Raw genomic sequence first — 27,771 nt, 5'->3', positions numbered from 1 at the left:
AAAATATTACCTTCATGGCACAATGTATACATGTATCATAAAATCACCTTACCATACTACTATGTACAACTTTTAATGTTTTTACATATTTGTTTAAAAATTGATTTAAATGAAAAAATACTACCTTAGTCAAATAATACTAAATTTTTATTAAGTTGGGTAGAAGTAAACATAACTAAAACTCACAGGTAATATCAAGACTAATTATCATCAATATGCTGGATCTAATTTTTGACAAAACTGTTTAAATGTGCTAATGTGTAAACAAAAGCAGAATTCTCTATCCTCTTCTGTTTCCATACAATACACATACACAAAGCTTTTCACAAATATACCAAAAAAAAAAAAAAAAAAAAAACCCAGAAAGATTATTGAGTAGATAAGAGCATAGGAGATTTTTATAGGTAACTATGATGTCTTATATTATTAAACAGTTAACAATATTAGGTATACAGTTATTCTTTAATTCAAACACATATGTAAAACATTGTACAAAGAACTAAATTGCCCAAAGCTCTGCATTAACTATGTAAAAGGGATAAAAAGAGAACTAAATGTAATCACTATTTTATTTTTAAGTGGCTCTACACTGTATTTGGCAAATACTTCATAAATATGCCATTCTAAAATTATAGGCAATATTTTATTTCTGCTGGTGCAAAACAAATACATTTATGACTTTTCTAATCAAGCTGTTTCCATAAACATGCCTTAATACTGTCCTTCCCAACAGACAAAAGATAACACTTATTAGAAATAAATAGCACAAAAATAATATATAAATACTATATTACTTTCCAACAAAAATATAATCAGTAAAATTTCATTCAGCAAATTAATTTTACCATCTAAGGGATTATGAGATTACAAAATTGGTGGTTCAGTTCTTTAAAATCAACACTGAAAACTGAACCTGGGATGGGAGGGCAGAACTACATCCCCAGTTCTTGATTAAATTTTATTTTGAGACAGAGCTCATTAAGTTATCCAGACTGGCCTTGAACTTGTGATATTCCTGCCTTAGCTTACCAAAGATTACAGGCTTGAGTCACTGTACCCAGCTAAAATTAGTATTTTAAAACAGTAGGTATTACTCTAAAATTCAGAGAATGAACGTACATGATTAATTGTAATTATGTAATACTTAGGCATTTCAGGCAAAGATGTGTGTTCTTTTTACTACAATACAAATAACATAGTTATTTAAAACTATGAATTTAAAAACAACTTAAATCTAAATGATATTTAAAATATCTGAATAATCAGTTTTTGGTTCAACAGTAGCCTAATTCTTTTGAGCAAACTACAGGTAACAGACTGATACCAAGGTTAAATAGCATGGTCTTGTTTCAATACTCAAACTTCTTAACAGCTTAAACAATAAAATGAATTTGAAACCTGTTTTACATTCCAGACTATAGGAATGAACAACTACATTTCTCTTAGGTTTGTCTTACAAAATTAAGTATAGGTCAAATATATAGTACCAATCAAAGTATCTGAATGTATCCTTCAATGGCTTCCCCCAAATGATCCTATACTAAGTATAAAAATAATCTTTTCAGCCTAAATTACTCCAATAGGCTACATAAGTTGTACTATGTATAAATAATGTATAAATGTACAATCTTTTCACCAAAAGCTTGAGAATCTCATTCAAGTCTTTCCTTCCCTACTTAAAAAAACTTTTAAAATGGAAATATACAAAAATTAAAGAGTTACAAAATGAAAGAAAATACATAATGCTTGAACCACTTTTGTAATATCTCTGAAACACTTTATATATCAGGCATGCATTTATTATTTGCCTATTTCTACATATTGTTCAGGTAAGTAATTTTGTAAGCTGTTCACAAACCTGATTTGAGAATTAATACCAATGTGAGTTTGTTTCACTGGAGAGCAGAGTGAAGTGTCTTGACTACTATCAGTATTAAGAGAAACTGAATCAGACATCCGAGATGGAGACGAACAATTGCTGTTATTCTGATTGCTATTGTGTGTAACTTCATCTGATAAAGAATCTGCATCCTTTGTTTCATCTGGAACAGATACACAAAGTAACACCAATGATAAATTCAGGAAGAATTAGTGGGAAATGTTTTCCAGTGATAACAAATTGCATTTGCTTTTTTCTGGTTCCTATACCAAGTAATAAATTATATGGATAAGCAAATAACCTGAAGTACCCTGAAAATTCAGACCTAAATACAAAGATTAAAGAACTTTAAAACTGTGATGTCATTTTTAAAGTAATAGAAGTTAGAGTTACCCAGAATTTGATTTAATTATGAACAGGACTATAAGCACTATTTTCTTTTTTTTTTTTTTTGCACCAGGGATCAAACTCATGATCTTGCGCTTGCGAGGCAGGCACTTGTGTTGTTGAGCTAAACTTCCAGCTTAAGCACTGTTTCCTAAGGGCATTAATTAATGTTAGTGAATATACCTTTTTTTATAATTTTAACAAAAAAATAAAAAATACAATTATACTTCACAACCCTTCTAAACTCTGGGTACTATTTCATACGCATGTAGAATGTCTTTCCAACTTATTCTGGTAATAAAATGAGCAAAGCAGTCAATCCACAAACACAAGCAAATTCTCAAAGGTCAGCTATTTCTTACGCTCTTTAAAGCATTTCCTGGAATTCTTTAAAATGGCAATCACTTGAAATGGCTATATCTGTAATAATCATAACAACAGAAACAGTGTTCATCATCCATAACAGATGGGTAATGTAAAAAGTGTTACTTTTAAGAAGCAGTTATTAAAACATGTTTTTAACAATTCTAGTAAAATTATGGAAATGGTATATCTAGATACATCTGTGGAAATTACATAAATTGAGTATAATTTTGATGTTCTCAGATCTTACAACAGCTTAAGTAGTCTCGATCTCACAGTATTTGAATATTGGGTTTTTAATACAAATAAACTAGATAGGACTTTTCTAGATATATTCTTCCCCCTTATTATGGGGCCATTATGGCAATTAAACAATAACATATAAAAATATTTAGCATTGTATCTATATAACTTATAAGTAAAATGTTCAACAAATAGCAGGTATCAGTACCACAATCATGATGAACACAAACTATTCAAGGGCCACCCTGATAGCAAGCATAAGTGATGCCATAAATGCCAAAGGGTAGGTACACTTTTGGTAGAGATAATGTAAAGACAATGAGGCATCCATGACAATGGGGAAGTGAATGAAAGCTATCTTTTAAAGTGCCACCTCTTTTCTGAGTATTGTGATTATCCTATGACATTCTGTTAACAAAGAAAAATGGTGAGACCTGGGGGTGGTTAAAAATAATGATCTGGAAGGGGTTGGGAATTTAGCTTAGCAGCGTAAGCATCTACTTGGCAAGAGTGAGATCGCAAGTTTGATCTCTGGTACCCCCTCCCAAATAATAATAATAATAATAATAATAATAATAATAGTAATAATAATGGTTTGGAATACACAAGTAAAATCACAAAGGACATCTACTATGAGTTAAGTATTGTGTTACATCTGAATATACAGTCTATTTGACATAAAATTCTTCATTAGCTTCATTGCCTATCAAACCAGGTATGTACATATGGATAAAAGTAAATAATACAAGCTGGGCACAATGGCGCATGCCTGCAAGCCCAGCACTCAGAGGCTAAGGCAAGAGGACTGCTGTGAGTTCAAGACTAGCCTGAACCATATGTTGAAACCCTGCTTCAAAAAAATAGACCAAAAAAAATTTTTTTAAATTAAAAGTAAATAATCCAAAGATTACATAATAGGTAAGAACAAGAAATAGAATTATAAATTAGACTATTTGTCTGTAAAATACAAGTCCTTAGATGTGAACTTCCACGGAGAGAAAGAAAAGATCCACCAAGATCATATGTTAAAAATGAGAAATGAAATTTTTTCAGGAAGGTATGTTCAAAATCTTGTTTCTATGATATTTGATAAAATTTATTCCAAAATTCTATAAATTTTATTCAAGTCATTTTTTACTCTTAGTGCTTTCCTTTAACATCTAACCTTTTTTGTTGTTACTAAGTGCTACGACTTTTGGCTGGTTAATAGAGGTTTCAATTAATGGTGGTCGCATCTCCGCCATTTTCATCTCTTCATCAGAAGAAAGTTCTTCAGGTTCCTAGTTTAGAGAAAAAAGGAGAATATTTACAAAAATTAAATATTTGACTGAATAAATATAAAAACATGTACGAAATCTTTTCATGGTAACAGATAATTCAACCTAGAATGTGATTTAACTTTTTCAAGGTATGGCAATACCACTATGGATGATTATTAACAATATGCCAAAGCACCTATGAGACAATTTTCTGTGGCAGGCTTTATTCAAATATGTTAATAGTTTGTATGTTCTGATACTATGCAAAGTGACAGACTAATAAAAATTAGATTAAATAGAACCCCTGCCTTTGAAAAACTCAGTTTAGGGAGAGTCCCTTAACAAATTTTCTTTAATTCTTAAATTACTCTTCTTTTTCTTTTCTTTTTTTTTAGAGACAGGATCATGCTATAGTCCAGGCTGGCCTTGAACTCCTGTTGATCTTCAGCCTCCCAAATGCTGGAATTATGGGTGTGTGTCACCATGCCCGGGAATTAAATGTAGTATTTTAAGGATTGCTGGGTTTCAAAGAATCACTTGGACTAAAATAGAATGCCATCAAAAATGAACTGATAGGAATTTTTTTCCAATTTGAGGTCAGAATTTTTTACTTTCTGTGATTTCTCTCCTATTTATTCCAGATTACCTAAAACTAAGTGCTATCAGATACAAAGAAAATAATTTGTTACTCAATAAATATTAAGAGAAAAATTTTAATATCATAAATGTTGTACTTGAAATCTGATAACCTATAAACTAATCAATCCTAGTTAATATGATGAAATTAAAAACAAGTCCTTTCAAAGGGTACTCTGCTAAAAGCACCAAGCCTTTCTTTTTTTTTTTTTTTTTATTTAAAGAAAAGGAAACAAAAGAATACATGGAGATTTTAAAAAAGGGTAGAAATAATACAAACTTACAGAAAAACGGTAAGAAATTGCTGGTTGATAAGTTACACATTGTCATCTTAGAAATAGCTGTTCATGTTATAGAATTAAAGCATTTAGAATGACATTCATAAAGTGACACTACAAACCCTTCTGCTCTATGATCGAACAAGAGCTCAGTAATACGGTTATCAGTCCTACACATTTGTTTTACTTCTCAAAGAGGGTAAGATTAAACATATCAAAACAGAACATAGCAGTTAAAAAAACAATTTAAAGAAATACAGATTTCGTAGCAAGCCCACTGGAGATCTTCATTGTCTATCTGTCTCTAGTTTCTTACAAATAGTTGTCCCCATCTTCACCCACTTTATATACTTATTGTATATTATAGAACTAATCAGATCATTGGAGACTTTTTAGGTCCTCAGGTACCAAATTAGGGAAGACAATAGTAACTACCAACGCATCTCTCATTCTCTTTGTGATAGCTGTCCCCATCTCTACATATGCTGAAATTGAACTCAAGAAACCAGTCCAATGTCATTCTAATCAGCAAACATTAGTATTGCTAGAATTTCTATCATAATGCTACTAAATTAGCCTCGGGTTTCTTAGCGTCTCTTCCTCAGAGTATCTGTTCATTACATCTTACATTATATAATCTGTTCCCGTAAATAATTAAAAAGAAAAAAAAAACCCATGTGTGAATTTCTACATATATATCTATCCTCTCTGTGTTATATACCAAGTCATAGCAAGACAGCAAAGCAGTTTCCTAGAAAAACATGCAATGGATAAAACATATAAGACCACAATATAGATGATCTTCCGTAGTTACTATGTTTCCTCTTGTTATTTTCAATAGATTTGACCACCACACTGGCTTATTATAGTTAAATATAGTATCACCTATTTTTATAAAAACTTAACTTTGACAGCATTGTAGGATTTGGAAGCTGTTACTAATTAATACCAGTATGGATATTCTTTACATCTTGTCATCCTCAGAGTAGTTGCCTCTACTTTTTGAGTTGATACTAACAAGCATACCAATTTCAAATAAAATCAGCCATGGCCAACCCATAGTCTTATGATTCAGATTCAATTAAGATCAGTCATAGTAAGACAATGTAAGTATTATAGGATTTCAGTTTAAGTTAATAGGAAAGTAAGGATAGTTACCGTGGTATAACCTGCTATTTTTGGGTCAAGATGTCTGTGCCCTCAAATCTGACATGAGTGGACAGACCAGTATATATTAAATTCATACTAAATATGTCCATAAGACTACTATGTCTTTTAAATCCTTATACACCATTAAAAATGACCCCTGCCTTTTTTTTTTTATAGTTTCAGCGCTGTTTATACTAAAGACTATAGCTTACCGTCTCTGCCTCATGTCTGCTACTCCACTTTTCTACTATATTTTGTCCACCTTATTCCCTCATTCCACTGTCTGCCCTGTTCACTGAGGCCTCTCTGCCACTGTTGCTGGAACCCTGGTATCTCTTCCTCTCTTTCTCTGTAATGTCCTTCAGCACTCTCTGTAGGGTTGGATTGGTGGCCATGAACTCCCACAGTTCCTCCTTGTCTTGAAAATATCTTATTTCTCCATTAATTTTGAGAGAGAGTTTTGACGGGTATATGAGCTTTGGTTGCATATCATTTTCTTTCAGGACTTGGAATATTTCTCCCCACTCCCTTCTTGACTTAAGAGTTTGTGTTGATAGGTCTGCTGTTATTTTGATAGTTTTCCCGTTGTAGGTAATCTGCATCTTTTCTTTGGCTGCTTTTAATATTCTGTTCTTTTGGTGGATTTCTGGAATCTTTATTATTATATGTCTAGGCGTAGATCTGTTTTGGTTGTAGGTAGCTGGTGTTCTGTATGCCTCTTTTATCTGGATATCATTTCTTTTTGCTATATATGGGAAATTTTGCTTTAATATATCTGTGAATATTCTTTGTATTTCATTTTTGGTAGTTCCTGCTTCCTCACTCACATTCTTTATTCTTAAGTTATGTATCTTTTTGTCATCTTCTAGTTTTTGAATTGCTTCATTCTGGTTCCTTATTATTTTTAAGAGGCTTTTTCTTTCATGATCATATGCCATAAATCTCTCTTCAAGTTTCAGTAGGCTGTCTTTAGTTTCTGTCAAGGCATTTTGCCAGTGTTCAGTGGAGTTTTTAGTTTCCTGGTATTCTCTTTGGATTTGTTTCATGCATTCTAAGTTATGTTTAAATTCTTCTTCAGAAGTTTCTCTTTCTTTTCTGATTTCCTCAGTTCTTCCATCTGTGTTCTCTTGGGCAGGGCTTGTCGTTTCTTTAATTAATCTCTTTATATCTCGTCTCACTTGAATCAGGAGTACAGCTTTAAATTCTTCTATGAGATCATGTAGGTACTTTTTAATTTCGGCTGATGCTGTGTCAAGCAATGGATGGTTACTGTGCTTGTTCTCTTCGGTGTTTACTTCTCCTGGGCTTATTTTCTCATGTTGGGCAGCTGGAGATTTTTTTAAATTTTTATCTCTTGTCATGTTTCTGGTTTCTTTCAGACTGTCCTGGGGTTCTCTGGCCCTCTCCGAATTGCTTAGGGCCTTTCAGGAGCGTGCTGATTTGAGTTTTTGCTGTCCTCCTCAATTTGCTGTTATCTGGGGTAGGCTGGGATGCAGGGGCGGTACTGGCTAGTCTCCAGCCTCTGCGCCAGTCAGTCCATAAATTAGACTGTACTTTCTGGATGTCACTGAGTTGTGACTATTTTGTATCTGCTTGCTGGGCCCCAAGCAGAGGCTTGGTTTAGCCCCAGTATCTCCTGCCGGTTCTCTTTGTACCAGAGCAGCTGACTAATGTCACTATGGCACAGGGTCCTGCCCAAATCCCAGCTGTTCTCTTCCAGACCTCTCTGTGACAGGAGCACCAGCAAAGCAGAACTGCCCAAACTCAAGATGTCTCCCACCAGTTCTCTGTATGAGGCTGAAGCCAACACGTACTCAGGCTATGCCCAATTTCAAGATGCCTTCCACTAGTCCTCCCTACAGGGGGCTCAGTGATGCCACTGAGCTGTAGGTTCTGCCCAACTGTAAAATGGCTGCCACCAGACTTTGTGTTATTGATGTCCCCGTGGTGGCGGGCACTGCCCCGTTCCAAGATGTTCTCTGGCCAACCCCAGCAGCTGCGGGGGCCCCAGTACTCACCAGGGTCCACGCCGCCCACCTTTCCCGTGCTCCCGACACAGCGCGGATCGGTCAGAAATCCACGCAGCGTGCACTTCCGGTACAGCGCAGAACGGTCAGAAATCCGCGCAGCGCCTGGTACAGTGCGGAATGGTCAGAAATCCGCGCTGCGTGCACTCCCGGCACGGCGCGGAGCGGTCAGAAACCCGCGCGGCGTGCACCCCCGGAACAGTGCGGAACAGCATTTGGCTTTGGAGCTCGAGAGTCTTTCACAATCTCCTCTGGTGTAGCGGGGCAGTCAAAAGCTAACACAGCTTTTCCTGTTGGGTCCATGGGTTAAATTGTTGATTTAAAGGCGCGGGATTTGCAGCCTCCCGTTTTCAGCCTTCACAGTCTCAGCATGACTTTAAATACTCCAGCTGCACTGTCTTGGTTAATAAGAATCGTTATCCATTTGTCTGGCCCTCTCTATGTTGTCTTATTCTAGCTTCTAATATGATTTCTCCGGAGAGACTCTCCGCCCGATCCTCTAGCAAGCCGCCATTTTCTTCCTCCCCCCAAGCCTTTCATAAGCAGTCCTAACTACCTAAAAGATTTGGAAATAATCAGCAGATTATTTCAGTAAAATGAGATTATAAACATTTTAGGTGTTAGAGGCTAAATCATCATTGTTTAGACTGCAGCTGTGGCACAAAAACATTCAGAAAATATGTAAACAAAGGATTATGACCTCATTCCAATAAAACTTTGCAATCTGAATTTCATGTAATTTCCATGTCCTAAAAGTATTCTATTGATTTTTAATCAAACTTTTAAACAAGGTAAAACTGTTTTTAGCCTACAAGCCAAATAAAAAGAAGCAATGGGCTACAAGTTGTAAACAGGCCATCAGCTATAATTTGTCAATCCTGCTCCAGACTGTACTACACAGGAAGCCAGTTAGTATAGTAAGAAAAGGAGGTAAATTCACTTAATCTTCAAGAATGAACAAAGAGATCTGGGCATGGTGATGCACACCTGTAATCCCAGCACTTGGGAGGCTGAGGCAGAAAATCGCTCTAAGTTCAAACTGCATAACAAGACCCTGTTTCCAAAAAAGTAAAAGTGAATAGAGAAAAGAATGACATTTTGAGTACAGAGAATCACAGAAATGAAAAAAGGTAAGCTGGCACAATGCAGCTGCAGCTCAGGATACACAGCAAGAAAGACCAAAAAAAGAAGACTGGACTGCAGAGAAAAGTGGTTTTCTGACTACAGACTCAAGTCAAGGATGTACTGGCCAAGCCAGGAACATGTAAGATCAGAATTATTTTTTAAAATATTAAGTCTTACAATAAAAATGTACAGGGAAAGGAAAGACATTGGCAGAAAGGGATCTAGCTGTCACCATAATCCAGAAGAAATACAGATTTATAACAATGGTAGCTGACAAAAAGAAAAAAACTCACAGAAATTTGGGAATTATCAGGACTCAGTGACAATTACATATATAGAGTGCAAAAATGAGAAAAGGGAGGCTGGGGATTTAGCTCAGAAACACAAGTGCCTCCCTGGCACATATGAGGTTGTGAGTTCGATCCTCAGTATTTTTTTAAAAAAAAGGAGAGAAGGAAGGGCAAACAATCTACTTTACTCTTTGGTATCTGCATTGTTTATACTCCTGACCATACTTTCTACTTTATAAAATTACATTATACACTGGTTTTCCAATTGCTCAGATGCTACAAATCCAAAAACAAACCTGTCAGCCTTTTAACACCCCTATTCTGTTAATGACACCAACCTAATCAATTATGATTATGTCACTGTTGCCACTTCTCTATCCTTTATAGCCAGATACCTACATGCTATATCATCCATAATCTCATAGCTAACTTTCAGTCCATGTTTTTTGTTAAGGTTGGAGAATTCAGCAGCTGGCTCTATGATGGTAGTATTACTTGGGACCTACTTTACTTCCACATTTTACTGAGTTCTCCTATTTCTGTCAATTAAAATATTTCAAATATATGTCAGATGCCGTCTCCTCCATAAGGAAGTCACAGGTCATCATGGCCGGAAAAGATCCATTTTCTAAACTTAAGTTAAAATTTAATTATTTTCTTACATATCTTAAAAATAGTCTTAATTATACTTATATTCCACCACTACAACTCCAAACACAATGCATTCAACAAAGAATCACACTCAATGACAGCAGCAAATTCACTAGAATAAACCTGAAAGTTTTTCAAAGGCGATGGTGTATTAGCTTCAATGCATCTAATAATATATTGAGTGATGTTATCCATCTAAAGTAGATTCAAAAGTCCTGAATTGTCTTTTATCCTCTTTAGTAGCCACTAGCTCATAAGACAATTGTGAAAATAAATGTGTTTCATATGTATTCTGAATTTTTAGAAAGCAAGATGCTATTGTTCCTACATACACTGCAGTCCAATACAACTTTCTACAATGATAGAAATCCTTCATATCTGTACTGTGTTAGACTCAGGCACTAACTAGCCAGATGTGGTAATAGTCATTCAAAATGACTCAAAAGCTCAAGTGTTAAAGACTTTGTTTTTATTTTTTTGGTGGCAATAAAGAATGAACCCTGGGGCTCACCCAGAGTGGGTGAGCACTGTCCAATTGTGCTACATCCTCAACGCCTCAATTTTTTTTTTTTTTTTTTTTTTTTTTTTTTTGGTAACAGGGATCAAACTCATAATCTCGTGCCTGCCAGGGAGGCACTATGCCACTGAGCTATGTCCCTGGCCCAGCTTCTCAATTTTTAAGTTTATTTACATTTCAAATTTACATAACCACTTGCGGTTTAGTGTGTACTATGGTGGACAATGCAACCATAAATAAAAATAATTAAAATATAACTACTTGAAAGCTACAGCTTCTCAAAAATTTTAAGCTATAGCTTCTCTGTTTTGCATCAGAATAACAGTCTTTCAAGAGAATACAGTATAAAATTGTTGTAGCTGTCTGGCAGTTCTTCAAATAGGCAAATTAAGATTTAGTATATGTTCTAGCATATACTAAATTCTATTCCCACATCCAGGAGAAATGAAAATATATTTCTACACAAAAACCAGTACACAAACATCCACCATGGCCTTATTCATTATAGTGAAAATGTAGAAATAACACAAGTGTCCATCAACTGAAGAACAAACAAGTGGTACATATTGTAATCTCAAATACTGAGTACAGTAATCCAAGTATTACAATTCCCTTTGTAGTCTTTTTCGCAATCTAAGAAGTTATATTTTTAGTCCCATTGAGAAGTTAGTGGAACTTTGGCAAGTTAATTTTAATTTATCACCTTTAATGCAATCTACAGCGAGAGTAAAGATACCAAGACATATTTCAAGCTAAGGGTAGCCAAGGGGTTCTGAATCCTATACCTGTGAGAATGTACGGACAAATATATGGACAAAGGCCCTGATCTCAGGCCTCTTTCAGAATTCTTCACCTCTGCAAAGAAGGGGATGGCTTGAGGATAAGTGATAGTGAGGATGGTAGGAACTATGTGAGTAACTTGAGCTAGCTAGCCAGATAGTGAGAAAAGCATCTTTGTAAAATGCAGAGATAACAATATACAGAACGATCAATTTGCACAATTTAATTAAGGTTGCAACCGAATTGTTTTTGGAGCCTGTTGCTCTAGTTTTTGATAGACTGTTTGGCCCTGGGGACTCATACCCTCTTTTATCTTGAAGCTCATATGCAGTTGACATTTTGGAGCTGACTGGCTCTACTATCATGCTGTGCTTATATATTTTATAAAGAACACTCTGCAAAACAACAGGAGACTGTCTGATGGCTTTAGAGATTACATACCAATACATTGGCTAGCCTTATTTACAATGCTTAGAGCCAATTAAAAACAAATGTTAGCTCTATACAAATTGCAGTAATTGTTCTGCATTCAAGGTCATTCAAATCATCTCCCACAGGTACATACATACAATGGAGTATTATTCAACCATAAAAATGAAGGCAGCAATGGTATATGTTATAATATAAACTTGCATGATAACATGCCAAGTGAAATAAACCAGTTACAGAAGAACCATACATTATATGATTTCATTTATATAAAATGTCAAGAATAGGCAAATCTACTTAGGGATATTTATATAGATTACATAGATTTTTGGTAACCTAGGGCAAAGAAGAGACTGAGGATGAAAATATTGAGGAGTAACAGTTAAAGGACATGGAATTACTGAGGTGATAAAACTGTTTTAAAAATGATTCTGATGATGGTTGCACAACTTTGTAATATACTAAAGCCCGTTGAAGCATATGCTTTAAATGGGTTAACCATATAGGATATATCTCAATAAAGTTATAGCTTTTATTCTTCCACCAGAAGAAGCTCTAGATATAAGAAAAAACACTCAACAAAAGACCCCTTCATATCAATGATAAATGTTTAAATAAGAGAAATAATTGACTATACCTGTAATAGCCTTTTCATTTTTAAATTGTGGGAAAGGCAATTACAATTATGTATTTTACAGTAGACTGTCATCTAATTTACATAGCAGTTAAACGCTTCTGTATAAATAGTATAAGAATTATGTTTGATGTAATAAACTTACCAAATACTATGAAACTTCTTAATGGTGAAGTTACTTACCTATTTTCTGCAATTATGGTAACAGGTTTCTAAGAGTGGTTAGCAAAAATTAAACAGTAAGTTGAAAATTCTTAGAATTATCCAAGAATAATTATAAAAAGTCATACCTCAAAAACGTCATCATGATTAACAATATGCTTCAAGTTCTCAGAGACTTTCATATTTACAGTCATTGGTAAATTCCCAGAACTGATCTCAGCTTCAGGTTCACTGATCTTCTGTATAGAGTTCCCTATCATGTGCTTTTCTCTTTCATCAACTTTGCTTTTTATTGGAGTAGTACTTTCTGAACCCTAAATAAAAGAAATTAAACTTAATTGTCAGCTTGATTGACTTGGGAGGTGCCTAAAGGATAGTACACGTCTGGGTGTGTTTGGGCAGGTCATGAACTGACCGCCTTGGTTACCCTATTTGGGTCCCTGATCCTGTCCTCTTGGTACTGTTACCTTTATTTGCTTCTCAGATGCCATCAATTGAACTGCTTTGCTCTGCCATGTTTTAGTCCTAGAGTCTATTGACTATGGATTGAATCCTCTGAAATTATAAGCCAAATAAGCCTCTTTTCTTTTAAGTTATAGGTGTTCAATATTGAGTCCCAGGAATTGGAAAACTTGTACTTAAGTTTTACATCTATTCTGTATTAAATTTACAAGTAATGTATCAACATCCAATTCTACATAAACCTTAACCGGGAAATTTAACATTTACAGACATTAAAATTTGTGATTTAGCCAGGTTATTTTTCCTCACGAAAGTTACAATGCTGGTGTGGACAACTGAGTTACTTATGTCAGCATGGTCAACAAAAAAGTAAGATTGTTTTCTGCTAATTGTGGAATGCATAGTAACTCTAATGAAAGATAAAAGTTTTGTTTCTGTGGTATGTATATGGAAAGTTCACTAAGGAGTATTAACTCAGATTTCTAAAAGTTTCTGGACTGTCTTTGAGAAAAAGTCTGTCAATTACCAAAATAGGGAAAAAAAGAGTGTATCCATAATAATGACTTTTCTGACAATCATTATCTTGTTCTTTGCTTAGGAAATTATTTTTCAAAGACAATCTTGATAAGACCTGCCACTCTGGACATTTCACACCCAGAGAAGAGTAATAAGAGTTAGAGAGTTTAATGAGTTCACTTTCTTATTCAGAAACTAAAATAAATTTAGAAGTACATTTAGTATACTACAAGTATCACGGTATCACATGTCATAAACATTTCAAAGACCTTGAAATGGGATTTGGTCAATTCTTCTGAACTGAGTTTTCTAACCTTCACAACCAGATCTTTATTTGTAACTTGCTGGTCTTCATGTGGTTTCAAATCTCTTAAAGAGTCTTCACTGGTCTCTTCATCTTTTAATCTATGTACGATGGTTTGAACAGTTTTGACCATATTCTTAAGCTCATCTGGGTATGGTGTTGGATATCTCTTTAAATTTCCCTCCTAGAAAAATAAATACAAAAGTTAGAAATATTCCTAATGTCAGCCTCAGGGAATTTAATCTGTAATCCATCTAGCTCATAGGGTTAATCTGAAGACAGATAGTAGGTTGTGAAACCATTTTAGGCTCAGTAAAAAATATGGTTTTTACCACAAAATAGCCAAAAAATTCACAGTAAATTTCAACATAAATGCTTTTTTAGTGGAATTATGTATTTCCTTTTGGGGATTTATGATGGGAATTACTGCCAAAATCTGTGGTCATTTGGCTTTGAATAGTATATTGTAACTCGTAAGTATACTTGTAAAATTCAGACATTAGCTTATGTATCATGAGCATGAACCAAACTCTTACAAGACCAGTCTCTAAATGTTGTTTCCAAGTAGCTTATATAAAAGGTATACAATTACATCTATAAGTAACCTGATAGATATTATTTGCTACTCGTATAATAATACGAGTAACACATGTTCTCAAACATATAAAGCATAAAAATGCTCCGAGTGAAGTTCTTTATCGCTACGACTTATAGAACTCATTAAAGAGAAGGAAGAGAAATCAATTACTAACGCTTAATTTTAAAAGCGCTGACAAAATTCTGGTTAACTTCTTTAGTCCTTAGTAATCTGTTTATATGTGAAAAATTAAAAACTAAAATTAAAATTAGCTTTAAAGACAGTTTACATTGCTCTCAAATTTTTTTGTGAAATATTTTGGATCACTAAGTGTCTTAAGGATAAATAATAAATCCAAAATCTCTCTGTATGCACAAAATACCATAGTACATATGTATGTAACATCAACTTAAATATCAGTCTCAAATTGAGAGAAGAAGCTAACAAACTCACCCTGGGAGGTGCCTCCCTTTCATCTTTGTCTTCATCACATTCAAATGCAACTTGGGCCCGCTGTTTCCTCTGTTCTTCCCATAAGGAAGGATTAAAACTTTCATTATCAGATACGAACATAACTAGAGAAAAGCAAAAAGAAAAAAAAACACCTTATGTTTTACTGTAATTATAAGAAACAATTACTTGCTCATAATCTTCATTAAGACACACTCAGTTAAGTCTAAAACACTTAAAACTCATCAATGCTAGCAGCTAATATGACCTAGGATTAACAACCAGGTTTCCATTTTAGGATTTCTTTACAATGTCAGTGATAATTTTTCTTCTCTGCAGCTGATCTGTCTTTATTTTTTATTAGAAACATTGCTGAAGAGAAATAGCAAATTAAAACACTGTAGATAAAAGGTTTTGTGTAGTACCCTAAATAAACAACGTAGTAATACCGCAGAATACTGTACATACGAATCCTTTCACCCAAGTTTTCCATTTTATCTTTTCTAGTTGGTACTAGAGATCTTTACACTATGCTATTTCCTCAGTTTTTTTTTTTTTTTTCTTTCTTTCAATTCCTCGTTTTAAGATAGGGTCTTGCTAAATCACTACGTTGCCCAGGCTAGGCTTACTACTGTGATCATGCTGTTTTTGCTTCCCAGAGTGCTGGGATTTCAGGAATGTTACCACAATTGGTTAAGTTTCATGGTTTTTCTTAATAGCAATACTTCACCGTGTGTACAGAGTGGATAAAAAATTTGACAGAAAGCCATTTTAGATAAAAAAAAAACCTACCCCAAATAGCATGCAATTACACCTTTGAGTTAAATATGATACAGAATGTAGATTATATTTAGTTAATATGCTTTCTATATCAAGATATAAAAATTATACTCAGTATTTATATATCCTGTTGTCAGATATAATATTAAAAGTATTTAACAACTCTCTTTTTGTTACTTTATTAGGCAATTAAATTATCTGATGTTTAAAATAATTCAGTACAAAATAAAATCACAGCTTTTGCCCATAAAGAAAATGACTATAGTTACTTAAGACAAAAAAACAAAAAAAAACAAAAAAAAAAAACAACAACAAACCAAAAAATTACCTAAAATTAACTAATACAAATACTGAAATCCATAGAATACCCAAATATGGTCAATTTGAACATTTATATAAAAAGCCTAACAGCAAATTATCATTTATAGTAAGTCCTTGATTTCAGCCTCAGTCTTTTTTTAAATCTCCAACCTACAGATGTCATAAAGCAAATAAGAATCTCTGACTTATCTTTTTCCTTGTTTTAGTCAGTCAACTCAGGATTTTTACTTGATTTGCTTTACTGAATTGCTTATCATTTACTTCACAGATTAGACTATTTGTTCAAAACAAATGTGAGATGTGGTTCAAATTCCTATTGACATAGCAGCATAACACCATTTGAAAGGCAAGCTGAACCAAGCAACTTCCAACAAAGACTATTTTTAGAATTCATATTAATTTTCATCATCTCTCTCAGGAAGTTACTTCGCTCACTAGCCCAAGGATTCCTAAGAGTGTTAGATTGTATCAAAGCAATTTTTTAACAATTTATTCAGAACCCTCGTAAATAACTCTGACCATGTCTCTCATTCTTATCAATGTCTGGTCACTCATACTTCTCATTCTTGTATAGTTCTCACATCTTTTTACCTACTCTAGAAGCCATTCAACCTAGGCATACTCACTAATCACCTAGGCACATTCACTAAAGACTCAAACATTTGGCTACCAAGTTTCAAGCTCCAGACCTGTCAGGGTCCTAAATGATGCCATTGTATAATGATTTACTCCCCTAACAACACATTTTATAGTTCCTTGATGTCTTTAATTCCAATGTCCATCTGCACATCACCTAAGGGACTCACGATCACACTCATATTCAAAACCTTGGCTTGCACAAAACTTTTATATCTCTGACCACCAGGTGTGTGGTTCCAAATCATTCACTTCCTATTGCTCATGAACTTTTTTTTTCTCTTTAAAATCCCTCTAGATTTTACTTCTATTAAAAACTCAGATTTTGGGGGCTGGGGGTTTAGCTCAGCGGCATAAGCACCTGCCTTGCAAGCAGACTGAGTTTGATCCCCAGTACTGATAAAAATGAAAAAGACAAAAAACAAAAACAAAAACAAAAACAAAAAAAACCCCTCAAATTTCATGATACAATAATCATTACCACTTCTTCAAATGCCCTTTCCCAAATTCCAGTTTCTTTTACCTCACTGTGCAAAGAAAAGTAATAAAACTCCCACAGTTACTAACATCGTTTTCCCAGTTAAAATTTAATTTATATGGACATATACTTTTCCTTTTGCATGTTTGAGACTAATTCTTCTACATAGGCTCAAATCCTATTCATATTCTATAAATTAATTCATCATTATATACTTTTGAGAGTAAGACAGTCTACATTTAAATATGTAGCTCTAGTATCTTACCTGTCTTTACTAAGTAAAAATAGACTGAAGTAAATGTGAACAGTGTGTGCATTTCTCTCAGTATAAAACTGCATCCAAGAATAATGTTTTATCTAATTAATCTATTTCTTAGAGAAATTGGGATAAAAGTTTCTCTTGCAGTTGGAAGTAAATTCACCTGCTTTACTGTACAAAAGTAGTTTCCTTCCCTTTTTTTTTTTTTATTTTGTCTTTCTGAGACAGGATTTCACTATGCAGTTCAGGCTGGCTTTGAACTCTTTTTTTAATTTCTTTTTGTACAGGAAATCAAACCCAGGACCTTGCACTTCCCAGGCAGGTTCTTGTGCCACTGAGCTATATTCCTGGCCCATGAATTCATTTCGTACCCTAGGCTGGCCTCAAACTCACAGGGATTCCATTTCTCTGTCTCACCCTGAGTGCTGGGATTAAAGGTATGTGCCACTCCAAAAGTAGTTTCTGATTCAGGATTGTGAATGTATTATGTTCTATATTCTGCTTATAAAAAAGTAAGATACTTTAGGTGGCACATGTATTCTAAGAGAAATCAGAATATCCTAATTGTAATCAGAATATCCAACAGAATATATTCATATATTCTGTATATTACATATATTCTGTAAACAGAATATCCAACTGTATTGCTAAACTCCCCATTACAGACCTTTTCATAATAGAACAAATCTCAGAATATACTTCTAGTTAGGTGAGATGGCACGTTTTTGTGATCCTGGCATTCTGGAAGCGAGGCAGGAAGATTGCAAATGTGAGCCCCAGACAACCAATTTATTGAGACCCTTTCTCAAGATAAAAAATAAAAATGGGCTGAGGAGGTAGCTCAGGCAAAGGCCGAGTTGAAAGAAAGAAAGAAAGAGAGAGAGAAAAAAAGAAAGAAAGAAAGAAAGAGAGAGAGAGAGAGAGAGAGAGAGAGAGAGAGAGAGAGAGAGAGAAACAGCAAGTGAGCAAGCAACAGACAGGCAGGAAAAAGAAATTTTTTACCTGAATTATTCCTTTTAAGAAGGAACAGTAAGTGAATAAAGTAAGCTAACAGAATGGTAAAGATGGGCCAGATGGATTTGAATCATGAAAATGGGAAGCAATAAAGGAGATCATGATCAATACAGTCTAAAGGAGTAAGGACAACTTTACTGTCAGGGATCAGATAACAAATATGTTACAGTTCATTGATTTTATTTTATTTTATTTTGAATACTGGGGATTGAACTCACAACCTTGCACTTGCCAGGCAGGCTCTTATGCCACTGAGCTAAATCCCTGGCCCTTAGATAACAAATATTTTACACTTAGTGAGCCAAAAGGCAGCTGTTAACAGTATCTATTTTGGAAGATTATTATAAAGATAAGAAATTATAGATATAAAATGCTTAGTTCTATGTCTGATTCTATCTATTACATCTTATATTTTATGGCAGGTTAAGCAAACAGCTTTGAAATGATTAGACCATAAACATATCACTTGTTTCCATACCTAAAAGCAATTACAAATTCACTTAACTTCTGTAACATTTTGCTTTCTAAGAATACATCTGATTCAAGTTACTGTTTCACAGGTATATGTAGTGACGATCAAGTCTAGCAAAAACTTTAGCTTTTGCATTGAATTTAAACACTCATGAGATATCAAAAGTAAAGAGCTTCATTGGAGCTTTAACAATTTACAAGACTTCTTTTTCATATACTTAAATCCATCTCTAACCTCTATATTTAGTAATATAGTAAAATACAGAAAAAAGCTGTGATAACAAAATATAGTATACCTAATTCTAAACTGTAAGCATTGTAGTACCATCTTGCACAAATAATAATTTTCTACATGAGAAATTAAAACATTAAAAACAAATGTGTAAATTACGCTTATGACACTTATGGAAGTGAAGGGAATTAAAAGCAAATGCGTGGATCCACCAAGAAAAATTTTGTCTGTTTGCCTTATTCACTGGGACTCAAGTCTTAATTTTTCATTTTTATCTGTGAAGACAATTTCTGGACAACAGAGATGATTTCTGGATTAGAGGAAATACCAAGGAAGAGTGAGCATCCTGTAAGTAATAATGCAATGAGCTACACAATATGCTTTTATGTGGAAGGACAAACTGCTAACGTTTAAAATACTTAAAGGCAAAGAAATAGAATTTTTTTTTAGAGACATGAATTTACCTTGGCAAATTATTATTATTGGGGGGAGGCACGATTCCAGGGATCGAACTCATGACCTTGTGCTTGCCAGGCTGGTCCCTGTGCCACTGAGCTATGTCCCCAGCCCTCTCTTGGCAAATTATTACAGAAAATGGGCAACAATGAATGTTTTAGGATTTTTAGACCACAGACTTTCTCCTACCACTCTACCTAGAAACAATCATGGACAATATGTAAATGAGTGAATATGGTTGTGTTCAAATGCAATTGCTAGCCAGACATGGTGACTCATGCCTGTAGTCCCAGCATTTGGGAGTTGAGGTAGGAAAATGGTTACAAGTTCAACGTCAGCCTGGACTACATAGTGAGTTCAAGAAAGCTTGAACTACAAAGCAAGATCCTGTCTCAAAAACAAAAACAAAACTCAAATGGGATTGCTATCCCTGCTTCAAAATAAGGAAGCAAGCTTAAGAACTCACCTAACTAGTCCATAGCATACTTCATAAAGACTAACGACTGATTCGCATTTTTGTCTTCAAAGTTGTACAATAAAGTGAACTCTTTTTTTCTTGGCAGCAGGGTGGGGGTGTTTCTTTGAGACAGTCTTGAGATGTAGTTCAGGCTGACCTTGAACTCATAGTGATCCTGCTGAGTAGTGGTTACAGGAATGCACAATAATGCCCAGCTAACGACTGGGCAACTTATAAACAACTTTAGACCATAGATATTGTCACAGGTGTCAGAATTCATATATATGTATTTTAAGTATAATATAAAAATGTTACACACAGAGTATAACATAACATTAGAAACAATACCTTAGTCTTCATTCTATAATCCCCCCAAAATATTTGTGGCTAGTAGTAAAGAGTGTATTCTTCCTTGTTGGGAAAAATGTAGAAAAAAATGTTAGCAGTAATATTTATAGTCAGAGTTCCATAGATTCCAAGAGCAGTATGAAGTTTGTAATAGAAGTAAACAAAGTGTTTCTTGGCTTAATACATCTCATTATATAATGCAGCATGCATTCCTAACATTTAGCTAAATGTGATTTTAAATAGGGAGAACTACAGTTGATGAAGTTAACAATTGAAAGAAATTAAAGAAGAATATGCTATATTTACACTTGTAAATTTAAGCATCTGTAACCATGTTAACTTATTTTCACATATTTTTAGAGAAATTTTTGACCAATTCAAAGATTCCACTAAATTAGTTTTAAAAAAAACCTTTGAAATTAGTTTGTATTTATTTTAAAAAGAAAAGAAATTCTTGAATTCCTACCATCCTCAGTTCTTGGCTGCTGAGGGAACATGTAGTTAGTAAGCACCATTTTCTGAGTCTCTGAGTCACTTTCTTTTTGAAGAGGTATCAGGGGTTTGGACTAGGAAAAGAAAATAAATTTTAAAAATTTTGACAGCCCTTAAGCAAGTACATATCCAGCAATTACTCTGAATAATTATTCAGGATATAGATGAAGAAAACCAATTTAAGTATGAACCATAACACTTTATACATTCATCTGGGACCATAGAAAAACACAAAGAAATTTAGTTTTTAGTATAAAGGCAAATTCACAGTATATCACAATTATCATGGAAATATGAATAGTTTAAAGAGCTCATCATATACCAAAAATACCTACAATCCAAGAAATTATTCACTGCACAGTGATTTAATTTAAAAAGTTATAAAACATGTCTTTCCAATTTATGTTATTTTGTCCTCTCTAGTATTCCCTTTTGCAAAGATGTTTTTGAAGGAAAAAAAAAAAAAAAAACATTTGGAAGGTTTAGTGTAGTTATCTAAGGGTTTATGGTAGTTAGAAGCTAAAAAAAGAGTGTTTAAAACAATTATTAAGTTGTAACCTGCTTAGCTCTCCTCCCCACTTGTCTCCATTACTGGTACAAACAAATACTTTTGTGAAGCCTTCAGGTATTCTGAAATTCATTTTTCTTGAGACTTCTTTTCTTACTAGTTAATAAATGTTATAAATTTATTTCTTAATATAAAAATTATTTTTTCCAACCTATTCATGTAAATTCCTACCAATAGAAGCCTTCTTGGACTGCAGGCAAATAGAAATCTATCCAATTCTTCCCTCTAATACTATACTAATTCTTTGGAAGTACTCTTGTGAAAACATAATAAGCAGTAAATTCTTCTGATCTTATTCCTTAACTTTTCAAAACTTTGTTCTTGTCCAATAATCTCAAAATTGACTTCCTCAGATAATGGAAGTGGTAACCTCTATTGCTTTCCCTAAGATTGTGTTTGCCTGAACCCCTAACACAGGCTGATTATTATCTATTTATTTAGGAGATAAGGGAAGCATTTACAATGTCCTGAGATTATTACTCCTATTACCCAGAAATTTAAACTTCTGCTCCTTTGAGGTATATAACCCTTTCCTCTAAATTCAATTCCTGTTCTCCTTATCTGTTGATTTCTTGGAAGTAACCATCTACAGGTTGAACATCCCTAATTTAAAGATCTTCAAATATTCCCAAACCATTAATATTTTTTGTGTGCAGACAAGAATTCTCTAAGTGGAAAGTTTCATATCCAACATCATGTGACAAGTCATGGTCGAAATGCACACAATTATTAAAAATATTGTATAACATTACTACCAGGCTTTGTGTAGAAAATATGTATATATGGAACATTAGTAAATTATAGGTTTAGACTTAGATCCCCAAGACATCTATCTTACTCTGTATTTGTAAAAAAGCAAAAATCTGGAAAAAAAACAACCAAAATCTGACATACTTCTAATTCCGAGTATTTTATATAAGCGAAACTCAACCTGTATTCCCATCTCTTTTAGCCAAAATCTTTCAACAGTCATGGGTAATTCAACAAACACAAAATGTAGACAACACAGCTATATTCTTAGTCAAGTGGTTTCTTAGCAAGTGAAAGTCCTTCTCACAGACTTGTGAGAAGGAAAAAAAAGTCTCCTTTAAATGAGAATATCAAAATTATATGAGAGGTATTTAAAGTTTAATCCCCTAGAAAATATTCTAAAATTAACCACCAAGAGCTCTTCACAACTCTGTGAATATACTGAAAATCATACACTTTAATACAAGTGGATTATAGCATAGGAACTATATATTTCAATAAAGGTGTTCTAAAAATAACCTAGTCACCTATTATTTATGGAGTACAAGGATACAGAAAGGAGTTAAGAATTATTTATGGAGACATTGCCTTGAATACTTAACTCTACTGTTCTTTAAACCTATTTAATTTCAGATATTTCACTACTTTTAAGAACATAATCTGTAAGTACTTCTTTAAAATCTGAAATAGCTCATTTAGGAAATATTTACTCAGAGCCTTTGTTATTGAAGCACTATGACAGACCCTGGGTATTGAAGAGAACAAAATAAATATTTTTATTGAGTTTGTAGAGTTTACAGTATGTGAATGGGAAGCTAGGTAACAAAAGATAGTATGCAATTGTGATATAGTGCAATTACAGGGCAGGCAAGGTACAGGGTGCTAAGAGAACACACAGAGGGAAGTATTCACATAGCTTAAATGATTAGGGAAAAAATCCTGGAAAAAAGTATAAGATGAGGAAAAGAAAATACAGCAGGTAAAAAGGCAAAGAATGTTTCAAGAGAGAACTCATTTGGTGAAATGAGACTATAGGTGTAAAGGGTACTGCTGCAGCTACATTCAACCAAGAGTCTTAAGGCATATGATATGAATAAGAAAACTGTGAAAATATTTAAAATAGGTTAATGCTGGGATAAGATGGAAGGTTCTTCAGTTACAGTGAGTCAGATTAGATTTAGGATGCTAAAGGTTTAGAACTGTGGGCAACACTGTAGGCATAGATGACCTGTTGGAAATCTATCTTAATAGTTTAATCAGCATTGTCTATTAGAACTGTAACAAGAGACAAACATTCAAATCATGAATAGTTTGTGATTTTCTACTTTTTTAAAAGGCAAAGGCTGAAGTTAATAAAGCATTTAACTCTAGTCAAATATTATAATTTTAACATGTTATGTGAAATAAAATAAAGCTATAAGGATATAAAAATCCACCATGTTATTTTATTTAATACATTTCAATTTGGATCAATTAAATGACACCAGTGGCTACTTTATATTAGACAGGGCAGGTCTAAATGAAAGATGATGATAGACAGTATTTAAGAAAGCAGCAGTGAAGTGAAATAAACATGAGCTATTGGTGATAAATTGAACTAAATACAGGGATAAACAGAAGTTAAACTACATTTCCATGTCTATGCCTCCATCAAGTACTTTTTACTGAGCTAAATAATCCAGAAAAGAAAGTATTGGGAAGGAAGATGGTATGCTCAATTTTAGGCTGGCTGAATTATCTAGGTGGCAACATTAATAAGGCATTAAGCTACATGAATGAAGTTTGGGTATGAACACTGGGACAAGGATATTGTCTGAAATAATGATATAGAAAATAACTCAGAAGGAAAGTACCACGAAGAGTACTATTACATAAGACACAGAAAGAGGAAATAGTTCTCTAAAAGAGGCTCCAAAGTCAAAGAAAAACCATCAAAGTATGGTACCAGACACAATGCACCTCTCCTATACCACTGCTTGTGCAACACTTGCTGATCACCTTCACCAAGACTGGTACTCCCTTGACCTTTTAACATTCTCTCCATTATTTGGCTCTTGTCCTTGCTTCCCTGTTTACTATACTACATCTTATTTCAACCATTTTCTTGTCAATAAACAATAGCTCCTTTCTGTTTTATCCTTTCCTTACACCTGACTTGGCAAAGACAGTGCAGATCTTCCAACTGTGCGCTTTCTCTTTGTCACACAGCTGAACAAAGTAGAAACAACTTTATACAATACTGATTTATACTTCTGTACTTGAATAGTGATACTAGTAGTACTTCAGAAGGGTTCTTTTCAATGTTGCTTAAAAATCCTTCTGTATTTCCTAAATTATATTCTGAAGATATTACCTTCTTTAAAAACTCTAAAAAATAGAGAATTCAAGAACAGCTACAGTTGAAGGTAATGAGACTAGTATATACAAATCCTGGAAAATACAGCTTTAGATAAATTATTATGAAGTACTGCTTAAAGTCAAAGAGTAAACATTAACTTGTTAATTAAAAAACTTCAACAGATTATATATTCCAAGAACCCTTGCAAATGCTAGTAGCAATGTAAATTAATAGTCATTATGGAAAACAGAATAGAGGGTCCTCAAAACAAAAAATTACTATATGATTCAGCAACCTCACTGCTGGATACATATCCAAAAATATTCAATCAGCATGTCAATAAGATATCTGTGCTCTTGTGTTCACTACAATATTATTCACAATAGTCAAGATAAGAAATCAATCTAAGTGTTCATCAATGGATGACTGAGTAAAGAAAATATGAAATATATACCCATTAAAATATTATTCAGCTTCAACAAGCAAATCCTGTCATTTACAACAATATGAATAAATTATGCTAAGTGAAATGAGCCAGACACAGATGACAAATATAGTATGATGTCATTTACGTGTGGAATCAAAGACAGGAGAACTCATAGAAACTCATAGTGGTTACCAGGAATTGTAGTGGAGAGTGAATCAGGATACAGTGATTAAAGGATAAAAAAATACCGACTAGAGAGGGGGAATAAAAGAATGCTATGGAGCATCATGCTGTCTACAACAGAAAACACCGCATTCTGTGCATGGTGGTGCACATCTGTAATCTCAAAAAGCTGAGGCTAGCGGGATTGTAAGTTTGAGGCCAGTTGGGGCAATTTAGTGAGGCTCTGTCTCAAAAAAAAGGCAGAAATGGGAATGTATTGGTAATGGATGTAACTCTGGGTTAGGGTACTTGTTCAGCATATCTGAGGCCCTGGGTTTACTCTGAGCAAAAATAAAAAATAAGAAAAAAAAAAACAACCCAAACTACAATGACTCAAACTGCATTCTTAAAAACTGCTGCAAGTATATTAAATTATACAATATTGCATCTGACTTTCTAATCTACAGTTTTATAGAGAATAGGCAAGCGCTACAGGATTAACTATTTTTAACCATCTTTGTAAAAAAGAATTATGCTATTTTATACATATATACACACAAAAATGTATACATCAAGAAAAACAAATGTTTTAATGTTAAATTTATTGAGATATCATGTCATTAATATAAGCTACTTTTGGCTTCTATAATTACAAAGATACTCCCAAGTGGTGATCATTAGCTTCCTGACATTATTAGTATGGTAACTGCTTAAGTGTGGACACATCTTTTTTGGCGGACCTCTAAATGGTCCTGTGAAAATTAAGATGCAGAATTACATAACACGAATGAAATTCTAATACATTACAAAATAAGAATGCTCACCTGATTATCTGAGAGCCACATTGCAGTCAACTGTTGCAGCTTTGTAAAGCTAAATGGCAAATTCTTTAATCTGTAGCAAAAAATATAAACAAAAATCAAACAACTCTTTAAAGTGAGTAAAATTTGGAGCTGGAGGTATAGGTCAGTGATAGAGCACTCACTCAGCATGTGGAGGCCAGAATCACAAAAATAAAATTGATAAAAACTAAATCTAACAATCTTCTGAAAAAATGCTATATAATGGTATCACTAACAGCATTAAAGAAAAATTCCAATATAGGTCTTTTTATAGGACACAAAGCAAAATATTAAGTTTTTTAAATATTAACTCCTTAAATGAAACAATATAAATGAAATTTTGGATTATCTAGTAACTTCAAAAATTGTTACAAAAATAACAAATGTTCTTGCCTTACAGAAAAAGGATACATTAAATGATGTCTCATAAAACTGCTATTTTTTATTTGTATGTAGAGTGAACAAATTTTTAGAGATACTTTCTTACAAAAACTGCACTGCTCTGTATTTTTTGAACTTGTGTTTAACCAGTATAATCAATAAGGACTATTTTATAATAAATTTAAAAAGTAAGATAACTGCTTATTAGAATGCTAAGTGAAATAGTACCCTATTTAAAAGTCTAACACAAACTTGCAATCTTAGGCTGCCAACAAGGCTTTAATAAACTAGTGGCTCTTTTTAAGTAAAGTATGTCAGAATACTCTGTTAACCAGTCAAAACAACAGGTTTAATTAAAAGTTCCACCTTACCGCCAACATGAGTCACCATACATAGGAGGGTTAACTTTTTCCTAAAGTGGGAATACCTGTTTTACTATCTCACAGAGTTGTTTCAAAAACCTTGCAAGAGGGGCTGGGGATTTAGCTCAGCAGCATAAACGCCTGCCTTGCAAGCAGGCAGTCGTGAGTTCGATCCCTGGTACGGATAAAAAGGAAAAAGACAAAACAAACAAACAAACAAAAAAAAAAAAAAAAACAAACCCTGCAAGAGAGACATGGTGTTTTATCTTTCTTTTTAGCATTTTTACCTTCAGAAAAGGTATTTAGCAATTTTAATTTTCTTTTACGCATTTTAGTTTGTAGCCTGAGCTTTGTAAGAGAGCATAACTTTGCCAAGAGGAATATAAGAAACACATGAGATTCTAAACCTGTTTTGTTCAATAGCTGTATTAAGGTAAAGATCTGACATCAGGAATAAAAAAGGTTATTATAAGAGAATAATGATGGTATACTAAGTTAACCAAAAATGAATAGCAACCACAGTATGATAATTAACATCAGGTAAGTTAGATCCATTCTATTTAAAAAGGATCTTAAAAATATATATGAAAAGAGGAATAACATTAGGTATTCTGAAACATATCATATGAAACTTTAATTCCATTCAGTCAATATCATCTACAACCAACAGATGAAGATAAGAATTACAAACCTATTGTCACTTAAATTAATGACTTTTAATTTTTGCATATCACCCATTTCCTCTGGAAGTAGCTCAAGTTTATTAGAATGGAGAAACAGCACAGTTACATTTTTCCAATTTCCAATCTGAAACAGAAATACAAATTGGGGATAAAAAATTTGGCCTACAGTTAAATAAACATAATAACATTTAAAAGT

At 33.6% G+C, this 27,771-nt stretch overlaps 1 protein-coding gene across 10 annotated transcripts in view; it reads right to left on the bottom strand.

The window, feature by feature from the left end:
• The window catches only part of Erbin (erbb2 interacting protein), a 115,717-nt gene that overhangs the window by 19,251 nt on the left and 68,695 nt on the right, over positions 1–27,771 (bottom strand). For 6 of the 10 annotated variants that reach the window (XM_063258261.1, XM_063258265.1, XM_063258264.1 and 3 more), the window contains 8 exons: positions 27,584–27,699; positions 26,132–26,201; positions 21,037–21,136; positions 15,122–15,243; positions 14,057–14,275; positions 12,938–13,123; positions 4,038–4,152; positions 1,859–2,042 (listed from right to left, as the gene is read on the bottom strand). In XM_063258261.1, coding sequence (XP_063114331.1) covers positions 1,859–2,042; positions 4,038–4,152; positions 12,938–13,123; positions 14,057–14,275; positions 15,122–15,243; positions 21,037–21,136; positions 26,132–26,201; positions 27,584–27,699 — 1,112 coding nt within the window. The remainder of the gene's footprint in view (positions 1–1,858; positions 2,043–4,037; positions 4,153–12,937; positions 13,124–14,056; positions 14,276–15,121; positions 15,244–21,036; positions 21,137–26,131; positions 26,202–27,583; positions 27,700–27,771) is intronic. The other 4 variants (XM_003462673.5, XM_013144423.3, XM_013144424.3 and 1 more) reach the window with 1 other exon arrangement.

The sequence above is a fragment of the Cavia porcellus genome, unplaced genomic scaffold (assembly GCF_034190915.1).
Source record: "Cavia porcellus strain 051 isolate PalLab524CR breed Dunkin Hartley unplaced genomic scaffold, mCavPor4.1 scaffold_11, whole genome shotgun sequence".
Lineage (NCBI taxonomy): Eukaryota > Metazoa > Chordata > Mammalia > Rodentia > Caviidae > Cavia > Cavia porcellus.
The sequence above is the reverse complement of the archived record's forward strand: the minus strand, read 5'-3'. Positions and strand labels throughout refer to the sequence as shown.